Genomic DNA, 16,655 nt, shown 5'->3' on the forward strand with positions numbered 1-16,655 from the left:
TTTTTTCACTTAAAAGTAAAAATGATGCTTTAGGAAGCAATATATGTTAACAGTTTACCAAAAGAAAAATGGAATATAAAGTACATCACTGAAGCAAAAGCAGCCCTTTCACAAAACATGCTTCTGTATTCATGGCACTGCTTGTAACACTAATGAAGTTATACACAAAACCTGGCAATGCATTTTAACCTACATGTAGAAGACCTGTATAAAAACATATAGTTGCAGTCTGAGGAAGCCTGAGCATTGTTTTTAAATCTGCTTTTTATCATTAATTCTGCTATCCTCCTTAATCCCTTGAGGAAAAAAAAATCCCATTTTAAGGAAAGTTCCCACTTTCAGTTAAAATAAGGTGTGTCATATTCAAATCCTGGTAACCTAAACCCTACAAAAGCATTTTATGATTTAAAACACAAGCTGCTTCAACAATACTTTCCAAATGTGTTCTATCTACTGCACTTATTAGGTCCATTTATAAGTAACTTAATAAGAAAGTCCTTAGCAATCTAAAGTTACGGCCATTCTATTTAAAGATGACAATGTGCAATTAAAATCCACAGGTTTTATACACTTCTATGTAATTCTCAGAGTAACATTGCTTTATTAGCAGTATTTTGCAGAAACCTTTCTCTCAGATTGATGTTTTAGGGATATTTTAAGAACCCTCTGACATCATTTTCCCTTCTGAAATGTTCTGGGTCTTTGGCAGCATTAGGATAATTTCTTCAGCACACATCACTACAAGAAGACAACTGAAAGAGAGCAAAGGGGTAAAGAATTTGGAGTAAACCATTGCATTTCACTCTGAGACAGCCTGAAGTTTTTCCATATTACATCATAAAAAAGGGGCATGCATATCATAAAATCAAACAGATTGGAAAAGACCTTTAAGACCATCAAGTCCAGCCATTACCCCAGGACTGCCATGATCACCTCCTTGTATTCCCACTGTTTTTTTCCCCACCCTATTTCCATAGAGCTGCAATTTGAAAACCACTCCATGTTGCAGTCTGAACAACAGTGAGTCAAAGGTCCACAGTGAAAGAAGTTGACCTCTTTAAATTTTGTGAATCATTAAAAGAAGTTCAGCAATTTCTGGAAAACAAAGATTATAACTTTTAAGAAACAGTAGAGATATGGAAATTTATTAAGCATCTTTGACACAAAAGCCATGAATATCCAAGCTTATACTGATCTTTCTGTTCTTCAATACAAATGAACTGTAAAGAAACTGCAGGGCATGGGACACATGTTTTTGGAACATGGAAAATTCCAAGGCACATAAAAATGTGAACAGATTCCAGTCTTTTTTTGTCATGTCTTGACTATCTTCTTGGGTTTGCTAACAACTCTATTCATGACTACACAGGCCAGATGATACCTGCAGGAGCTGAGGGCACTAAACAAAGTTTTTTTTTATTTAGTTGTTTCAGTTTATTTTAAAATAAAAAAATATCAAATTTTATCTCCAATTAGAGGTACTTTTGACAATTTAAAGCTTTGCTTGCCTGAAAATGTCATCAGATATTCCCAAGTCCGGGATTCTAGCCACACGAGAATTGCAAACCCTGTTGAAGCTGAGACTGCTGACACCTGGAGGGCAGAATGTACTGCAAACCCGGGCCTTGCACTACAAGCAGGAAAATTGCCTGTACAGCAGCATAACAAATGCCATGCTCCAAAAGGTTTCAAACAGAACAAGAGTGACTGCTTAGTAAGAAACACAAGGTGCTTTATATTTGTTAGTCATTTCCTTTGCCCTATAATAACTTGCTTAATGTTATGTTTTACTTTTATTTATGAAAGCTTATGGTATTCATGCAGAAAGAAAATCATACAGCAGGTACACAGACAAAGCAAGTATGAAACAATCACAGGAAATTACAGAGCATTAGTTGCCAAAGTTCTGCAGGAGACATAGCCTACAAAGGATGGCATCTAATGACCTGTAGACAGAAAGCTATCAGTGATAACTCAAAAACAGTCTTGATAGTATGTGAAGCTTCAGTGCAAAAAAAGAATCATAGAGACTATTTCAGAAAGCTCTCTGAACATTAAATGTTCCTGTGATGTGCCAGCAAAGCAAAAACCCCACATCATTTTTGCTATTCTGGAAGACAAACAAAAAACCAACAGACTATTACAGTATTGAAGCTGTTCACGGTATTTTTTACCAGCAAGTCTGCACATATTCATGTACATGTGCACTCTCACACACACCATCTTACCCCATTTGGCAAGAGATAAACATTTCAGTGGCTATTTATATGCCCAGGTGTTGTTTGCAAGTGTTGTTTGCCTTAATACCAAATGACAAGGTCAGCTACACATCCATCTCAGGCCTAACTCCTGGCTCACCCATACAAGTATGCATATGGTGCAACAGGTCTTCCTAATATGTCTTTAGCTCAAGTACAAAATGTTTTTGTTTTGGCATCATGATGTAATTTTATCCTCCATTATATCTTATGTGGCCAGAATGACAGGAATTCTGCCAGACCTTGGACTGTGCCTCAGCAAGATGAAAAACAGTTTCTCTGTAGGTTTTATGTTCCATTGGATTGCTTCGTCTTTGAATGTTTCATTCTTTCAACTACTTCTCTAACAACTGGATCTCTAACAGACATGTAAGTCCAGCAGACTGCTAGAGCAGCTTTTTAAAATCTTATACACACCCCTAAAATCTCTCCTGTCACCTACAAAACTCCTTAATTCTTCAACAATACATCTTAAAAGATTTTCCTAAGTACAAGTACAGCACAGAAATAGATACGAAGTCTGTTCACTGAGAAGATATATTGCTACTGCTTTAAAATCATTATTGCCTTCAGTGAAGAGGTATCTTTCTGATATGTACATTCCTTAGTAATAGGCTCTGTATTATTTCAACACAAAATAAATACTCAAAATACTCCCTGAACATCATTCGAGCTTCCTTCAGAGTGCTCATCCATTAGGAGGAGAAATGAAACTTAAAGTAAATCTCCCATTCAGGTTTTCACTCTAGTAAAGAAGATTTTAAAGTAACACATGCTTCTGTCAAATCCACCAGTGGTGTAAAGAACAGTGTTTGAAAGAAATTAGGAAAAGTCTTTGGAGTGTCTGACAAAATGGTAAAATATTTTTTTCTGGAGCTGATCATCAGATATCATTTTGGGTTTATTTGGTAAGAAAAGCATTAATTAATTTCCAAACAGTTGATTCAACACCTTGCTAGATTTTAATCAGCCCCCAGGAATGGTGAGAATTGGTTTTGTTCTCAAATCAACTTGTGCTCTATGAAGTCATAAGGACCTTTTGTGTCCTCCATCCAATTCTATCTTATCCATAATTCTTTCAGGGCTTAAAGCTACATAATTTGACAATGTAACTTGAGTACAGAAGGAAAATGCTCTACCCACTTAAAGCTGTATTATTCCTCCCTCTCTTAACTGAGGAAGCTCTTGTCAGCTTAGTCTGACTGACAGCTTCTATAGGCTGACCTAAGGAACCTTTCAGCCCAAGAGCTTTCACACATCCCCCGATAAGCAGTGAACTGAAGTTTTACCTTGGGCATTGTCTCATAAGCCATCAATGGTATCACTGGAGTTCCAAGGTCTCTAAAAAAACTCACTGTAAACACCTGGAAGATAAGCTCCTGTAGGAACACTGTCAACAGGATTCCCCCCCACTCCCCCATTATTTTATTTCAGAGATGTGTTGACTATAGAATGAAATAAAATATAAATGCTTATAATAACCAAACATTTTCCCTATTTCAGCGTGATGTGTCTGCTTTTCTTTGTAACTTGAATTTGTAAGAAAAGATGCAGAAAGGCTGACATTGCACTCCAGTAATATATTCATGGAGTTACAGGTGCACAGACACTGCCGTACAATTTCATATACCTGACTTAAAATTATTTAAATAGAATCCTCTTCAACAACAGGATGAGAAAGAATTGAAATACCTAATGCATTAACAGGAAATGGAAGAAAAATCCCCAGAAATAGAGAAAATGAGAAGTAAACACAGATCTAATAAAGAACTCCAGTTTCTTATTTTTAGGCTTCCATCTGGATGCCACTGTACAGTATGCATATGGTTTTAAATAACAATATTATGATGTTATATACTTCTATGAGAGGGTAAAAGAGGATGAGCTAATGTCTACACTGACAGATATACTAGTTATAAACTCACAGAATCTTATAGCCTATGCCACTTTTTCCTCAAAAAAGCAATCAGGAATGTAATATACAACGATCTTCTACTGAGACAAACACAACAATTCACAACAAAGGTTACTTTCTACATTATATTTTGAACAGAACTAAACAAAACTAAGTCTTTCAAGCTTGGTAACTTTATAGAATATAGCTCAATGTCTAGGGTTTGGAATTCGAGTTACTCAAAATATGTCACTATTGAAATTATTAATAACCTACATCATCAATCTCTCATATCTTGTTGAATTCATCATTAAAATTGTAGCATCACATTGCAGCACCCTTTAAAATGTAACAGTATTCAAACTGAATCCAGCAATATAAATGTGTTACCATTAACTAGCACTGAGAGGTTTTAGGATGAGAGCTCCATTTTGGAGCTACATGTATTACAAATGTAATAGCTCAGCTACACTATGCTGAGGTTATAACGCACAGTAATTAGAGGAACCACCTGCGCCACAGTTTCAGAAATTTAATGGAGTTACCAACATGAAGCTGTGTTTAAAATGCTGGTTGACCAGGTCTCAACATGCTCCCTGAAACTGAAACTTGCCTGTAGCACAATAGTAATAACTGCCCAGCAAAGTCAGACCTGTAGCATTTTAAGCCCAATATACTCTGAATGAATGGCCAAAGATGCTTTGTCAAAAGATGCAAAAAATCATTGTCTAAAACTAGCTGACAACTTGCCAATACACAAAATACCTTCCTAAAATTACCTATCCCAATATTCCTAGAAGCATCAACATAATTGAATTCAGCCTGAGCTGATATTACAAAATCTATACCTCAAAATTGATAGTATTCTCCACATCTAATAAGAAGCTATAAAGATCAAAGTACAATTTTTTGGTAGCATGTCTCTAATTAAAATCATGATATTAGTAAAAGATTAAGCATACAAAAAAATAACATGGATCATATAAAGTCTTATCTATAATTCAAACTAGTTTGTTTCCTCAGCTATAACTATTCTATTTTTTTCACAGGTAAATTCTTCTGTTTCATGACATTTTCTGTTGTCTATCATTGACTTCCATTCTTTGCACTCACAATAGCACTCTCCAGTTCAGTAGCTTAAGCATTCATTACTGTATGCTAAAAATAAATTAAAAATTGCTCTTTTGCATTAAAGTCTTAATAGGAACATGGAAACTTGACCAGCATCATATAACTTCCAGCATATTTTCACCAGAAATTATTAATGTTTGTCTAGAAACAGTCTTCTGTAAAAATTAAGCTAAATAAGAATTACACAAGTCAATGAACAGTGTAAAATATTGACAGGCAGTTTTTATAAGGGATCGATTAATACACCTGAACTGCTCAGCTCTCTACTGACTGCTACGGAGAACAACAAACTGGGAAAAAGAAAGGGTAGAAATGTGAGTTTCTTCCCTGTTGGTGAAACTTCTGAGAAGAAATATAGTAATACCATTAAATTAGTCTCAACTGACTTACCTAAAAAAGGCATTCAACCAACTGCTGAAGTTGGCCATTACAAAAACATCAACAAACACAGCATGCAATAAATCTCAACAAGGCATACAAAGAATGAGCTGAACATAAATAAAACAAGAGTTCTCATTCTCTGTAAGAAATAAGCAGAATATTTAAACTATAAGGAGACAGAAACATGGTGTGATACAGAAGGAAAAAGAAGGCAACATGCAGCATTTGCCCAGGGTCTATAACAGGCACAGTACCCAGCAAGTTTCACCATTTCTGCAGTTACATACACCCAGTGCTTGTTCTAGGTATATTTGTCCCTAAGTAAGGATTTTGCTCTGCTTAGATTCAGTACACTTGTTATCTACAATGATTCCATCAACTGAACAAGTAACTCCACCTGATTTTATAAATACACACAAAGAGTAACATTTTAGATATCTTATAAGCTTCTTTTTCTCCATTAAACATGATACTGACAGAATCTGATGCCATGCTTAAGAACATTCAATGTTGTGTATGATCCTTTCCTAAAAAGTGATTGTGTATTTTCATAAAATCCCAGACTGGTTTGGGCTGGAAGCTACCTTAAAGCTCATCCAGTTCCAACCTGCCAAGGTCAGGGACACTTTCCACTAGACCAGGTAGCTCCAAGCCCCATCCAACCTAGCCTTGAACACTTCCATAAATGGGGCAGCCACAGCTTCTCTGGGCACTCTGTGCCAGCACCTCAGCACCCTCAGCATAAAAAATGTTTTCCTTATAGTCTCAACCTATCCTCTTTTAGTTTAAAACCATGATCTCTTGTCCTATTTCAACAGATTCTACTAAAAAGTCTCTCTTCCAGATCATGCCATTAGCTTCCCACGTAGCTGAGAACTATACAGTTCTGGTTTGAATATTTCAACTTTTATATTTCCAAGTGTTTCTATATACAAAAATGCATTAAACTAGGAATACTACAGAGATATTTTCTAGTTCCACTGTAATTATAATGCATCATTCCATACTAAACCCCAGGAAAACTTACATGCAAATATAATTTCAGGACTCCTAAAAGAGCAATAAAAAAGGATGCTACTAAATGCTTTTTAACTTATTTTCTTCATACATATACAAGGTTGGAGTTCTTTTTACTCCTTCAACTATCACAAAAAAAATGTAAGAAACGCCTATAGGGTCTTTTGCAGACAGATGAACTCGCTCTTGCCACACTGCAGGTCCCTCACTAGCCAATAGAGTTGCGTCAGTGCAGTGTGTCAGAGTCTCCAAAGACCTTTACTGAGCTGGGATCAGCATCACCTTAGCCAAATCTAAGGAGCATTTAGGAAAGTGCCTGGCACTTGGCTGGCTTCAGACTCACTGCTCAGCCTCCTTCTGCCTGCAATAGACTGGCCTTCTGTACAGCTTGTTGCATGACGAACAGTCCATGTAGAGAGACAAAGAAAGGTCTGTGCTGGCCACAAAGGGACACTGAATTCGTGAATTTATTATAAGCTTAAAAAAAAACAATCCAAAAACTAAGCTGCTGGAGCAAGACTGCTCCTTCAGCACCAGTACCAGGTATGCAGCTTGGGAAGATGCAGAGCTATGCATCTTTCTCACAGTTTACTCATTGCTAAATGACAGAAAGAACAGTAAGTGCCCACTTCTGTAAAGAGCTTTCAGATTTCCAGGTAAAGACAGCACAAGGAATACAAAGTAATATCCTCTTTTAACCCTACCCCTTATTTTAACTTCAGAATAAAACATGGGGGTGAGGCAAGAGTCCATTAAACTGCTATTAACGAGCCATCCACCAGAGAAGAAGTATAAAACATTGAGAACCTACTGTTTTTCAGGGCAAAAGTACTTCAGATAAGTACTGTAAAAATGTATGGACAAGTCACTGGAGAAAGTGCTTAAGACAAAGATGGTACAGCACCTTCAAGTCACCTTGATTTTTGTTTTGAGTATCAGAGACTTCAAATGCAAAAGCAAATAGAGAAGAGAAAAAAGAAAAGCAGCAAGTTAATGTTACGCTGCCAGGTCCACATGTAGTATCCTTTCTCTTGGCAGAGCTTCTCTATCATTTTCAGTAATCAGGAATCAGTGGCCATTACCCATTTCTCTGCCACTGGACACCCTGTTTTAGATCCTGAATTTAATCTGTCACAGATTATTAAACTAAAAACATCAATAAAAAGAGTTATGACAATAGACAGCAACGGAGATTCTCACACAATGACATAACTGCCTAACTACTAATATATACCTTCTGCCAAGATGGTATCAACACTTTATAACTAAACGCTATTATTTTGGGTATGCTGAGCAGAGAATCTCATTTTCTCCTGATAATGCAACAAGAAACTTTCCATGATTTGTTCTGTTACATTGTAACCCACAGGGTGAATATTGTCTTTCCAGAAAGGAAACAAATTAGGGTTTGCCACTCAAGATGGAAAACACTAGTAAAAAACCTAGGACATTCTCTCTGTGCTGAGGTCAGAGGCCTGTCAATTCTTCACTACATGCTTAGGACAGGATAGAATAGAAAGCAGCCCTGTCTGCAAAACAAGCATTCTGATCTAATGTCAGTCAAATTACTCAGCTACCAAGTCATACGCTGCAGCAGTGGTTTTCACCTCTCTCCTTTCTTTTCCATTCATTATGTATATATTAAAATATTAAAGCCCATGTGCATTACCTCAATAAACAGTACTGCAGTAGAAGATTTTTCAACTAGAAGTGTTCCACAATAATTGGATGAGAACAGCATCACTGCTGACAAAGAGAATTCAAATGTCCAAATGAAAACTAAGTTAGCCTTGCATATCATTCGCTACTACTCAGGTAGTTGATAAATGAATACATGAATATCTTTTCTCTGTGTGTAAAATAGTTTCTCTAACTTCAGCTACCACATACAGATGGAGTCAAAACGCTGCCTGCCATCTCCAGAAACAGGCCTTACAAAATTCCACCACATGAACTTGGCAGCCTCCTTCTGTATGACTCTTTTTGAGGCTGGTTACTACGAACAATTCTTTGAATTCTCAGAAAAGCTTTGTTTCAGTTCTACATAGTTCAGTTCTACATAGGACATTCAAAAAGGCTTTTGGAATTTTAAAGGCTTTTAAATGCTTCAGAAGCAACTGTGCCAAGTGAACTCTCAGAACAAGAAATTCCACCATCTACACTCTGTATGAACTCTATAGCTGTTCTGGATACCTGCAGAGTCTTGGGATGAAATAGACAAAAGCACTTTAAAGAAATAAATATAACACATTCAGTTTCCAGGTCTGAAGCACCTGGCACAGTCCTGCAACTGCCTGGCATAAGCTCACATGTTCGCAAATGTCCTAACCCCCAGCAGTGCCATGTAATTCTCACAATCGTCAATGGGCAATGTGCTTTGACTTCAAAAGGAAACAGGTACTCTGCTATGCCTCAGGTCACAAGAAATTAGGACAGTTTAATGAGGAAATGAACACCAATGTGAATGATTTAAAATGCTAAAACTTGAAAAATGTTTTGCTACTTTCAGTGTAAAATTTTATGCAACCCTTTTGTACAAGACCTCATAGGGGATACTTCTCATACTATCTGACATGCATTTTGAAGCATTCACAATACTAAAAGCAAAGGACAGGTAACTCTCTTCAATCTGTATAACTTATTAAATGGTTCATACAAATGACAAGCTCAGATGTGACTAGTAACAATTACATTGCACCATCTTTTTGAAGGACATTGCTCAGAACATGTGTATGTCATTGGCATTTCATTGCATATCTTCATCTAGTCAGGTAAATTCCCATCTGAGAAAAAAATTAAGATGCATTAATTAATTATTGTCTAATTCAAGTAATTGAATTATATAGCAACAGCAATATTTACAGAGTCAAGAGTTCAAAATACCACTTCTTTAGGGTTGTCTACCAAACATTCCTAAGTACTTGACACACGCTCTGTCAACATGTGAACTCTCTCATGCATACCAAGATAAGAGAATCTATTTGAAAGACAACTCATCCATCTTCAATAATTTCTCCAGAGAACTGTAATTAACACAGTAGCAATTATTCAAATGGAGGTCAAATTTAGACCCATCTAAAAATCCTAAGCAGGCTGGAGGTTAAAGTCTACTTTAGTTCCTTTCCCCCTCCCTTCTTCACTTCTTCACCCTGCTTATAAGTAGAATTCCTCTGAAATGCCAATACCTCTGTGTACTACAGCCATGGCTTTCATGCTAAGCCACAAGAGTAATATATTATCTAATATTACTGCTTTAATTACAAAAACTGTAAGCCAAAATGCAAACACAGTAAAAACAGATTACAGCACAAATACCTATTTTTAACTAGCTTTGAGACTGTTTATGGAGCTCTCTGGACTAAGGTAATATGCTAAGGCTCAGTTTGAATGCTACTATGAATAGATTTTACTTATACAACCCATATTTATATTTAGCAGTGAAAGCAACCTTGAATCTCACAATAATGCCTTGAGAGCAAAAGCCGTAAGTTTATTACTGGTCATCTTTTTTATCTCTTGCTATTCAACCTGTGATAATTCCAAAGCACTCAGATCATATGTGTAAGTCTCATCAGTCCATGATTCCTGACTGTAAGCAAAAGCCTTCCATAATACCACTGCGGTATAGCAAACATGCTTCTAAACACTCAGCTTCTTGAAGTAAAATAACAAGAATTTAAGTGATGCCAGCTGAACATTACAGCAGGAATAGTACTTATTACCATAGGTTGTTTAAAGAGATGCCCAAATATGTTTAAGATACATACTTGCTTTTTTAAACAAGAGACTAGCATTTTTCTAGTCCCTTATAGACATTTCTAACTTCATAACAGATAATTAATGATAAAGATGGTGGCACACTGTTCCAAGTGAAAGGCAGCAAACTAGGCTACTCAAACACGATTTCAGCTGAGCACAAACCAGGATGTGTTAAAAATGCACCTACCACATTTTTGGATTTGAACACTGATCAATCTTCTCATCAATTCACAGACAGATGTAAGCATGTCAAAAATCAGCTTATTTACAGACCTGCCACATAGAAAACGATTCATGATGCTCTCAGCAAAGCAGATAAGCTCTGACTGAAGATTTCTATTGGAGTATGTTTCAGTCAAATAAGTACTGTGCACCCAGAAACCTAATTAATTCTCAAGAACTCATTCAATATAATCAATGCAAATGCAAATATAGAAGTCAGCCTTCTATAAGTGAGTAGCTATGTCCTCAAGCAGAAGACACAGAATTCCTAAAACTAAAAGGTTATTCCTATAATTCCTTTTAATTAGAATTGTGATGAACTTCCATGTCAAATATACATCTACTTTCTTTTATTAAAAAAAAAAAGCCACACCACACTTTAAATTAAAGGAAGTGTCCAAATGCCATCTAAAACCTATCAGAAGTCATTAAAAAGCAGTAATATTCTATTGCCCCAACTGCCTTTTATCTTACAGAAGTTAAAAACGCGGTGGCAGCACTTCAGATGGACTGCATAAAAGATTCAGATGCTGAAACTGAACAAGGGAAGTTCAGTGTTTCTCTTTGACTCTCCAAGTGCACTGATAATATGGAAATAGTAACAACAGTGTCAGTAACGTCAAATTCAGAAGTTCCTACATAGTGCCTACTATGCATCTTGATGTACTGTTTTGATTTTGCTGCATGGATTGAAAAATGATCCAAAACATGTGTATTGACAGACAATACTTAATATACTTTACACTGAAATCTAAAGCAGAAATAACCTGCATGTACTTTCCTTATAGCTGTGCTTTCCTGGTAGTGAAACACCACAGCAATAATAGTACGTATTATCCCTGCAATACTTTGGATATATATAGGAGAGGGCATTAGTTATTAATAACATTGCTGAAAAAAAAATGAACTTATTTGGCAAAAAAATGTATCAGCTTTACAGAAAGAACCATACTAGAATATTTAACCTCTGGACAGAAATGTGCTTGAACTAATAATAGAGAGAAAATATTGCCAAATCGGTCTTTTTTAATAATATCATACCCCAAATCCAAAGAAAAAAAGGTCAGGGAGAACTGGTATAATAGGAATGCTGGGGACACATTTTAACCTGGGTCCCTGAGATGAATGCCACCTAATATCATCTTATTATGTTTTCATGCTAAAATTAGCAAACTTGCAAAAAGCAAGTATATTTTTGGAAGAGGAAGCAATGTCTCTTGAAAGTAATTTCTAATTATTATTTTATAGCCTCTATGAGCAAAGCGATCTACTCAAAGGATCATCTCCATACTTAAAATCCTGTAGCTGAAAACAATAAGGATACAGAATAAGCTTAGGAGAAAGAAACCACACAAACTTGTTGCACATTCAAAAGCAACATAACAAAGAACATATATAGGTACAATAAAAGAAAAACTAGGGGAAGAGAACAGCAATTTTTTATTATTTCCATGACCAGATAACAAAACATTTTTACTGGAAACGTCTATAGTTATAATGCAACCCATTAAAGTGAAACTTCTCATTTACAGGTTTAACCAACAGAAACAATGCATCTAAATATATGTTAAATGAGTTTTACTTTTCCAAACCTGTATGCTTCACCAGAAGTTTTTTTCCCAGTAGGAAAATGCGGTACTGAGTAGTGCTCCCCAATACAGGGTGCCATTCCAGGTAAACAGAACTCCATTCCCTTCCTGTCTCCATCTCCTACACAGTCAGTGTGTGCCTCACTCTCTAAATATTTTACAGGCATGACCACGTAAGCATAAACATACACTACAAGGGACAGCAGTGACCTCTGTAAAAAAGGCTTTGGCAGAATGACACTCTCTGGGGTCGTTGTAAGCTTACAGTAATTGGAGTTCTCCTATTCAAATAAGATGATCCCTCCTAGGTCCAAAACTACTCACCCAAAGCTAGCAGTGAATACATTCCACTGCAGAGGTTTTTCTTTTGGAAAGCTGTGGTCTGTTGGGTTTTTTTTTTTGAGCCAAAATGATTAACAATGCCACCAGCAGTGCTGCTACAGTTTGCTCTTTTGAATTAAATTTACTCCGTGAAACCATTGGAAGCAAATACAACAAAAGCCAAATTTTCATGGTCTACTTGTTGTAACCATTGAAAGGACTGTATCTTCCATAGTTTCAATTTTCACCCTAAGGAGATGCAAACACAATAAGCAAGTTTGCAACAAGATAGATCTAGAGCATATACATGAAAATGTACACATGGGAACTTACGGTATTGTTAAGCATTTTTTTGGAGGGCATTTTCTTGTTTGTGTCCTATTAGTTTGTTTTGGTTTTAGGCTTTCTTTAGGGGCTACCTGTTACCAAATAACTAATAAACCCACAAAAAGCAAGCAAGCAGAAGTCATTTTTTCTCCTCACTAGATTTAAACTAACAGCCAAAACTGACACACAAAAATGAAATCTGTGTCCTAACAGGCAGAAAGCAACAATTTTTCTTCTCTATGACAGCTACCAAGACAAGTTTAAGCTCAAATCACTGCTGTACAAGTCTAACTTCCAAAACATCAGCACCTATATCCTTTTTCCTGTGTGTTAAGGATATATGCTGGTAACAGACAGTACAGCAAGCTATCAATAACGGGAACTCCTACACTGTGCATAGACAGCACTGTACAATCTGCTGTATGCTTGCCAATGACAAACACATGACCCAGGAAGGCCAGAAATCCCCCAACCTCTTCTTCCCAGAGCTTTTATTTAGTTTTCCTTCTTTTCTTCCACTGAGGCATGGAGTTAACTGCTTACTAAAATCTTATGGGATGAAACTCGCCAGAACACTCAAGAGTCTTGATGGTACCAATGACAAAACTGTCATCATCCCTTCCATTTTCTAAGGAGAGATATGGAAGCTGCAACATGATCCCTGTTCTTTTAATGCTACAGTTCACTGCTTAAGAGATTTCATAGCCATATTTTTACATAATGGTCTTATCCAGTTATAAGAAGACTTGCAGTTGGCCAGAGCTTGGCAATGGATTACCTGAACCTTTTCTCACAGGAAATTCCCCAAACTCCTTAAATTTAAAAGCCAGACCCCACTAGAATATCAACTGACACATTGAAATTTCAAACACACAAAGTGACTTCTTTGATAAAGCACAAGAGAAATAAATGGGATTTTGAACTAGCTCTGGCCCTACTGTTGCAGAGGAGTCACTGGTTTTGGAACTAGGTTCAGCCATCTTGATGGTTTCTCAGCTGCAGCAGGGTTTGTGCAATCTCATCTGGTCGCTGGGAAGCTTTTCTTTGTCACTGCTGGGTGACAAATCTCTCCTCAAGCCACAATACAGAGAAACCATCTCCCATATTGAAATTTCTCAAGATATGGAAAAACCCCACACTTTGATCGAGGAATTCTTTCAGTTCTGATCTGAGAGCAGAAACAAGCTCTGAATTAAGAATTACACTGGAACTGTAGCAAAATTAATTTCTTAGTATGAGCATATTATGTACTTCTTTTTATTTTTACCATAAGAACAGGCATATGGCAAATAAAAATAACTGTATACCGTCTTTGCTAGCTAGATGGAAGAGGGTAGGAGAATCTGCCTTTACTCTTCCAGTCCTCTAAAAAACATAATCAGGCAACATGAACCTAACCCTAGCTCATGGAGAATTAGGCACATATAAATGGCTTATCCACAAGATAACCCAATTTGGCCAGCACATGCTATCATAAGCTTTTGATTTTATGTCATATAACTACAATTTTTCAATTTTAAACTGTTAAGAGTATATTCTTTAGTGTAAGACATTTTTAAAAATTGGAAAATACAGTATAGTGCCATGAGCTTTGATGAAAACTAAATGCAGAGTAAATTCAGTTAACAAACTGCATGCAACTGGCACAGCATAAGCAGAAGAAGTGTGAATACAGAGAATATGAAGTTGTTTAGTTTTCTCTCCAACTTTCTTAAAACCAACTTTGCAGGAAGCAATAATTGCTCAGACTAAACCAGTAAACCAGTAACCAGACTAAGTCCAGTACAATAATATTGTCTCCCTCAAGCAAATGAAGCTACTTTATTGTGATTTTGACTTCTATAACTACACAGACTAAAACTTCCAAAACAGAACATATCTAAGACCACTGTTTGAAAAAGACTATTGGCTATATGCCCAAACTCTTCCTGTGGTAAGAAGCTAATATTTTTTCACAGCACCACCTACAGTACATTAATTATACTTAAGAATTTCACAGTACCTTAATGACTAACAGTAGCTCAAAGGTTTTCAGAGAAAACTGTTGGTAAACATTTGCAAAACAACTTAAACGTTTGCAAAACAACTTTTGCCCGCTCAGTTTCTAACTCAAAGTTTTTAGAAAGCATCTTACCTTGTCCTCTTGGTGTTCGTTTCCTGCGATCTCTGAACGCTGCTCCTGACTGCAAGGCCTCCAGCAGACTATCCATCACTCCTGTCTCATCACCCTCTGAGAATAGGAGACAAATAATATTCATCTCAGTGCAACTGAAATCAGACTTTAGAAAGAAAAAAGCTAGCACTGGTGTCAAGTTTACGTAACGCTTCCAAATAAGAGCTGTGTACATTTTAATGTAATGGATGCTGTCAGTGCTTCAGGTATTACTGTCTGGTTTTTGTATGATGCTCTATTAAGCAAAATTGATGACAATCCTCTGGTTCTTCCAACTTAGAGATGTTATCTCATGCATTATTGATGGCATATTCAGCATGCAGATAGACAACTGCTGGTGAATGACTGCTGTTCCGCTGTTAAATTCTGTTAAGGTTTTCCTGAAGTAGAAACAGGTCATTTCTTTTTGATTTACCCAATCCACAAGGAAAGTTTGACGAAAGGTGGCACAAAGGTAAATACTGTAGTATTACAAATATTTATATGTTGCCTTACACCTTCATGCATTAAATCCTTGAAAAAAAACCCCAAGCAATTGTCTATACAATGTGGGATAATACATACACCATACACTACACATGTAACAGTGCACCATGGGTGATCTTTAAGATCATGAAAGAACAGAGGGAAGAATCATGCAGTGAAAGTAAGTGGCATAACTTTTCTTAAAGAGCTTAATTCCATAACTGTTAAATCTTTCTTTTTTTATATCTAAGCTAACCTGTAGGCTTTAAATAGCTGGACTTTATGGTACATTGTGGAAATCTGGGTAGAAAGATGACTTTATTTTCATGCATTTAAGTCTTTAACTTCCTTTGCATTTTAGTCTGCTATTAACAGTCGATAGCAGTATGAGAACTAGAGGTCAGAGAACTGCAGTGCTACAAAACTATTGATGAATGTCTCTTTTTCTGTTCACATGTCTGTTAGAACCCAAAACTAAAATACAGACTAGACTCTGCAGGTAGGTGGACATTTTAGTCACATCTCTCAGACTTCAAGCTAATATAAATTTCCCCATCACAGAGTGGGAAGATAATTACTTTGTGCATAAGATTTACATTACGGTAAAATACTTCTGACTCACACAAAGTGTAGGAGGTTAAATGCACATTCAAGCTCTCAAATGTTCAAGGCTAAAAGCAGCTTATTAATGCAAAAGGTATTCTTCCCCAGTTCTCTATTACACTTTGATTTATCAGACTAAATCCAGACCTCATATACGAGTGCACCAATCCTAAACCAGTACCTGGTTCAGATTTCTACATGATGACGATGATGATTGTAACTACTCAGTAAATTTAAATTATACATCAAGGCAATTCAAACTATTAGTATAATATACAAACACATACATAAAGTTCTCTCCCATGTAAGACTAAAGGGAGCAGAGCAGCAACTAGCAGAAGACTCGGAAATATCAGGTTTAATTATGTTACATCTAAACCCCTGAAAAAACTAAGCTCCTGCAAAACAAGTAAATTATCTTCTCTCAATTCACACTCACAGCTACAAGGCCTTGTCTGAACTTGTCTAAAGCACACAACATAATAATATTTCTTTGTGCTCTTTATCCTACACAT

The 16,655-nt window shown here is 36.4% G+C and overlaps 1 protein-coding gene across 5 annotated transcripts in view; it reads right to left on the minus strand.

Moving 5' to 3' along the window:
* The window catches only part of DIAPH2 (diaphanous related formin 2), a 232,578-nt gene that overhangs the window by 50,897 nt on the left and 165,026 nt on the right, over positions 1–16,655 (minus strand). For 4 of the 5 annotated variants that reach the window (XM_034063587.1, XM_034063586.1, XM_031048216.2 and 1 more), the window contains one exon: positions 15,034–15,129. In XM_034063587.1, the coding sequence (XP_033919478.1) occupies positions 15,034–15,129 (96 nt within the window). Of the gene's footprint in view, positions 1–12,124; positions 14,068–15,033; positions 15,130–16,655 lie in introns of those variants that run through there. The other variant, XM_034063588.1, reaches the window with a different exon arrangement.

Source organism: Melopsittacus undulatus, chromosome 6 (assembly GCF_012275295.1).
Source record: "Melopsittacus undulatus isolate bMelUnd1 chromosome 6, bMelUnd1.mat.Z, whole genome shotgun sequence".
NCBI classification, from domain to species: domain Eukaryota; kingdom Metazoa; phylum Chordata; class Aves; order Psittaciformes; family Psittaculidae; genus Melopsittacus; species Melopsittacus undulatus.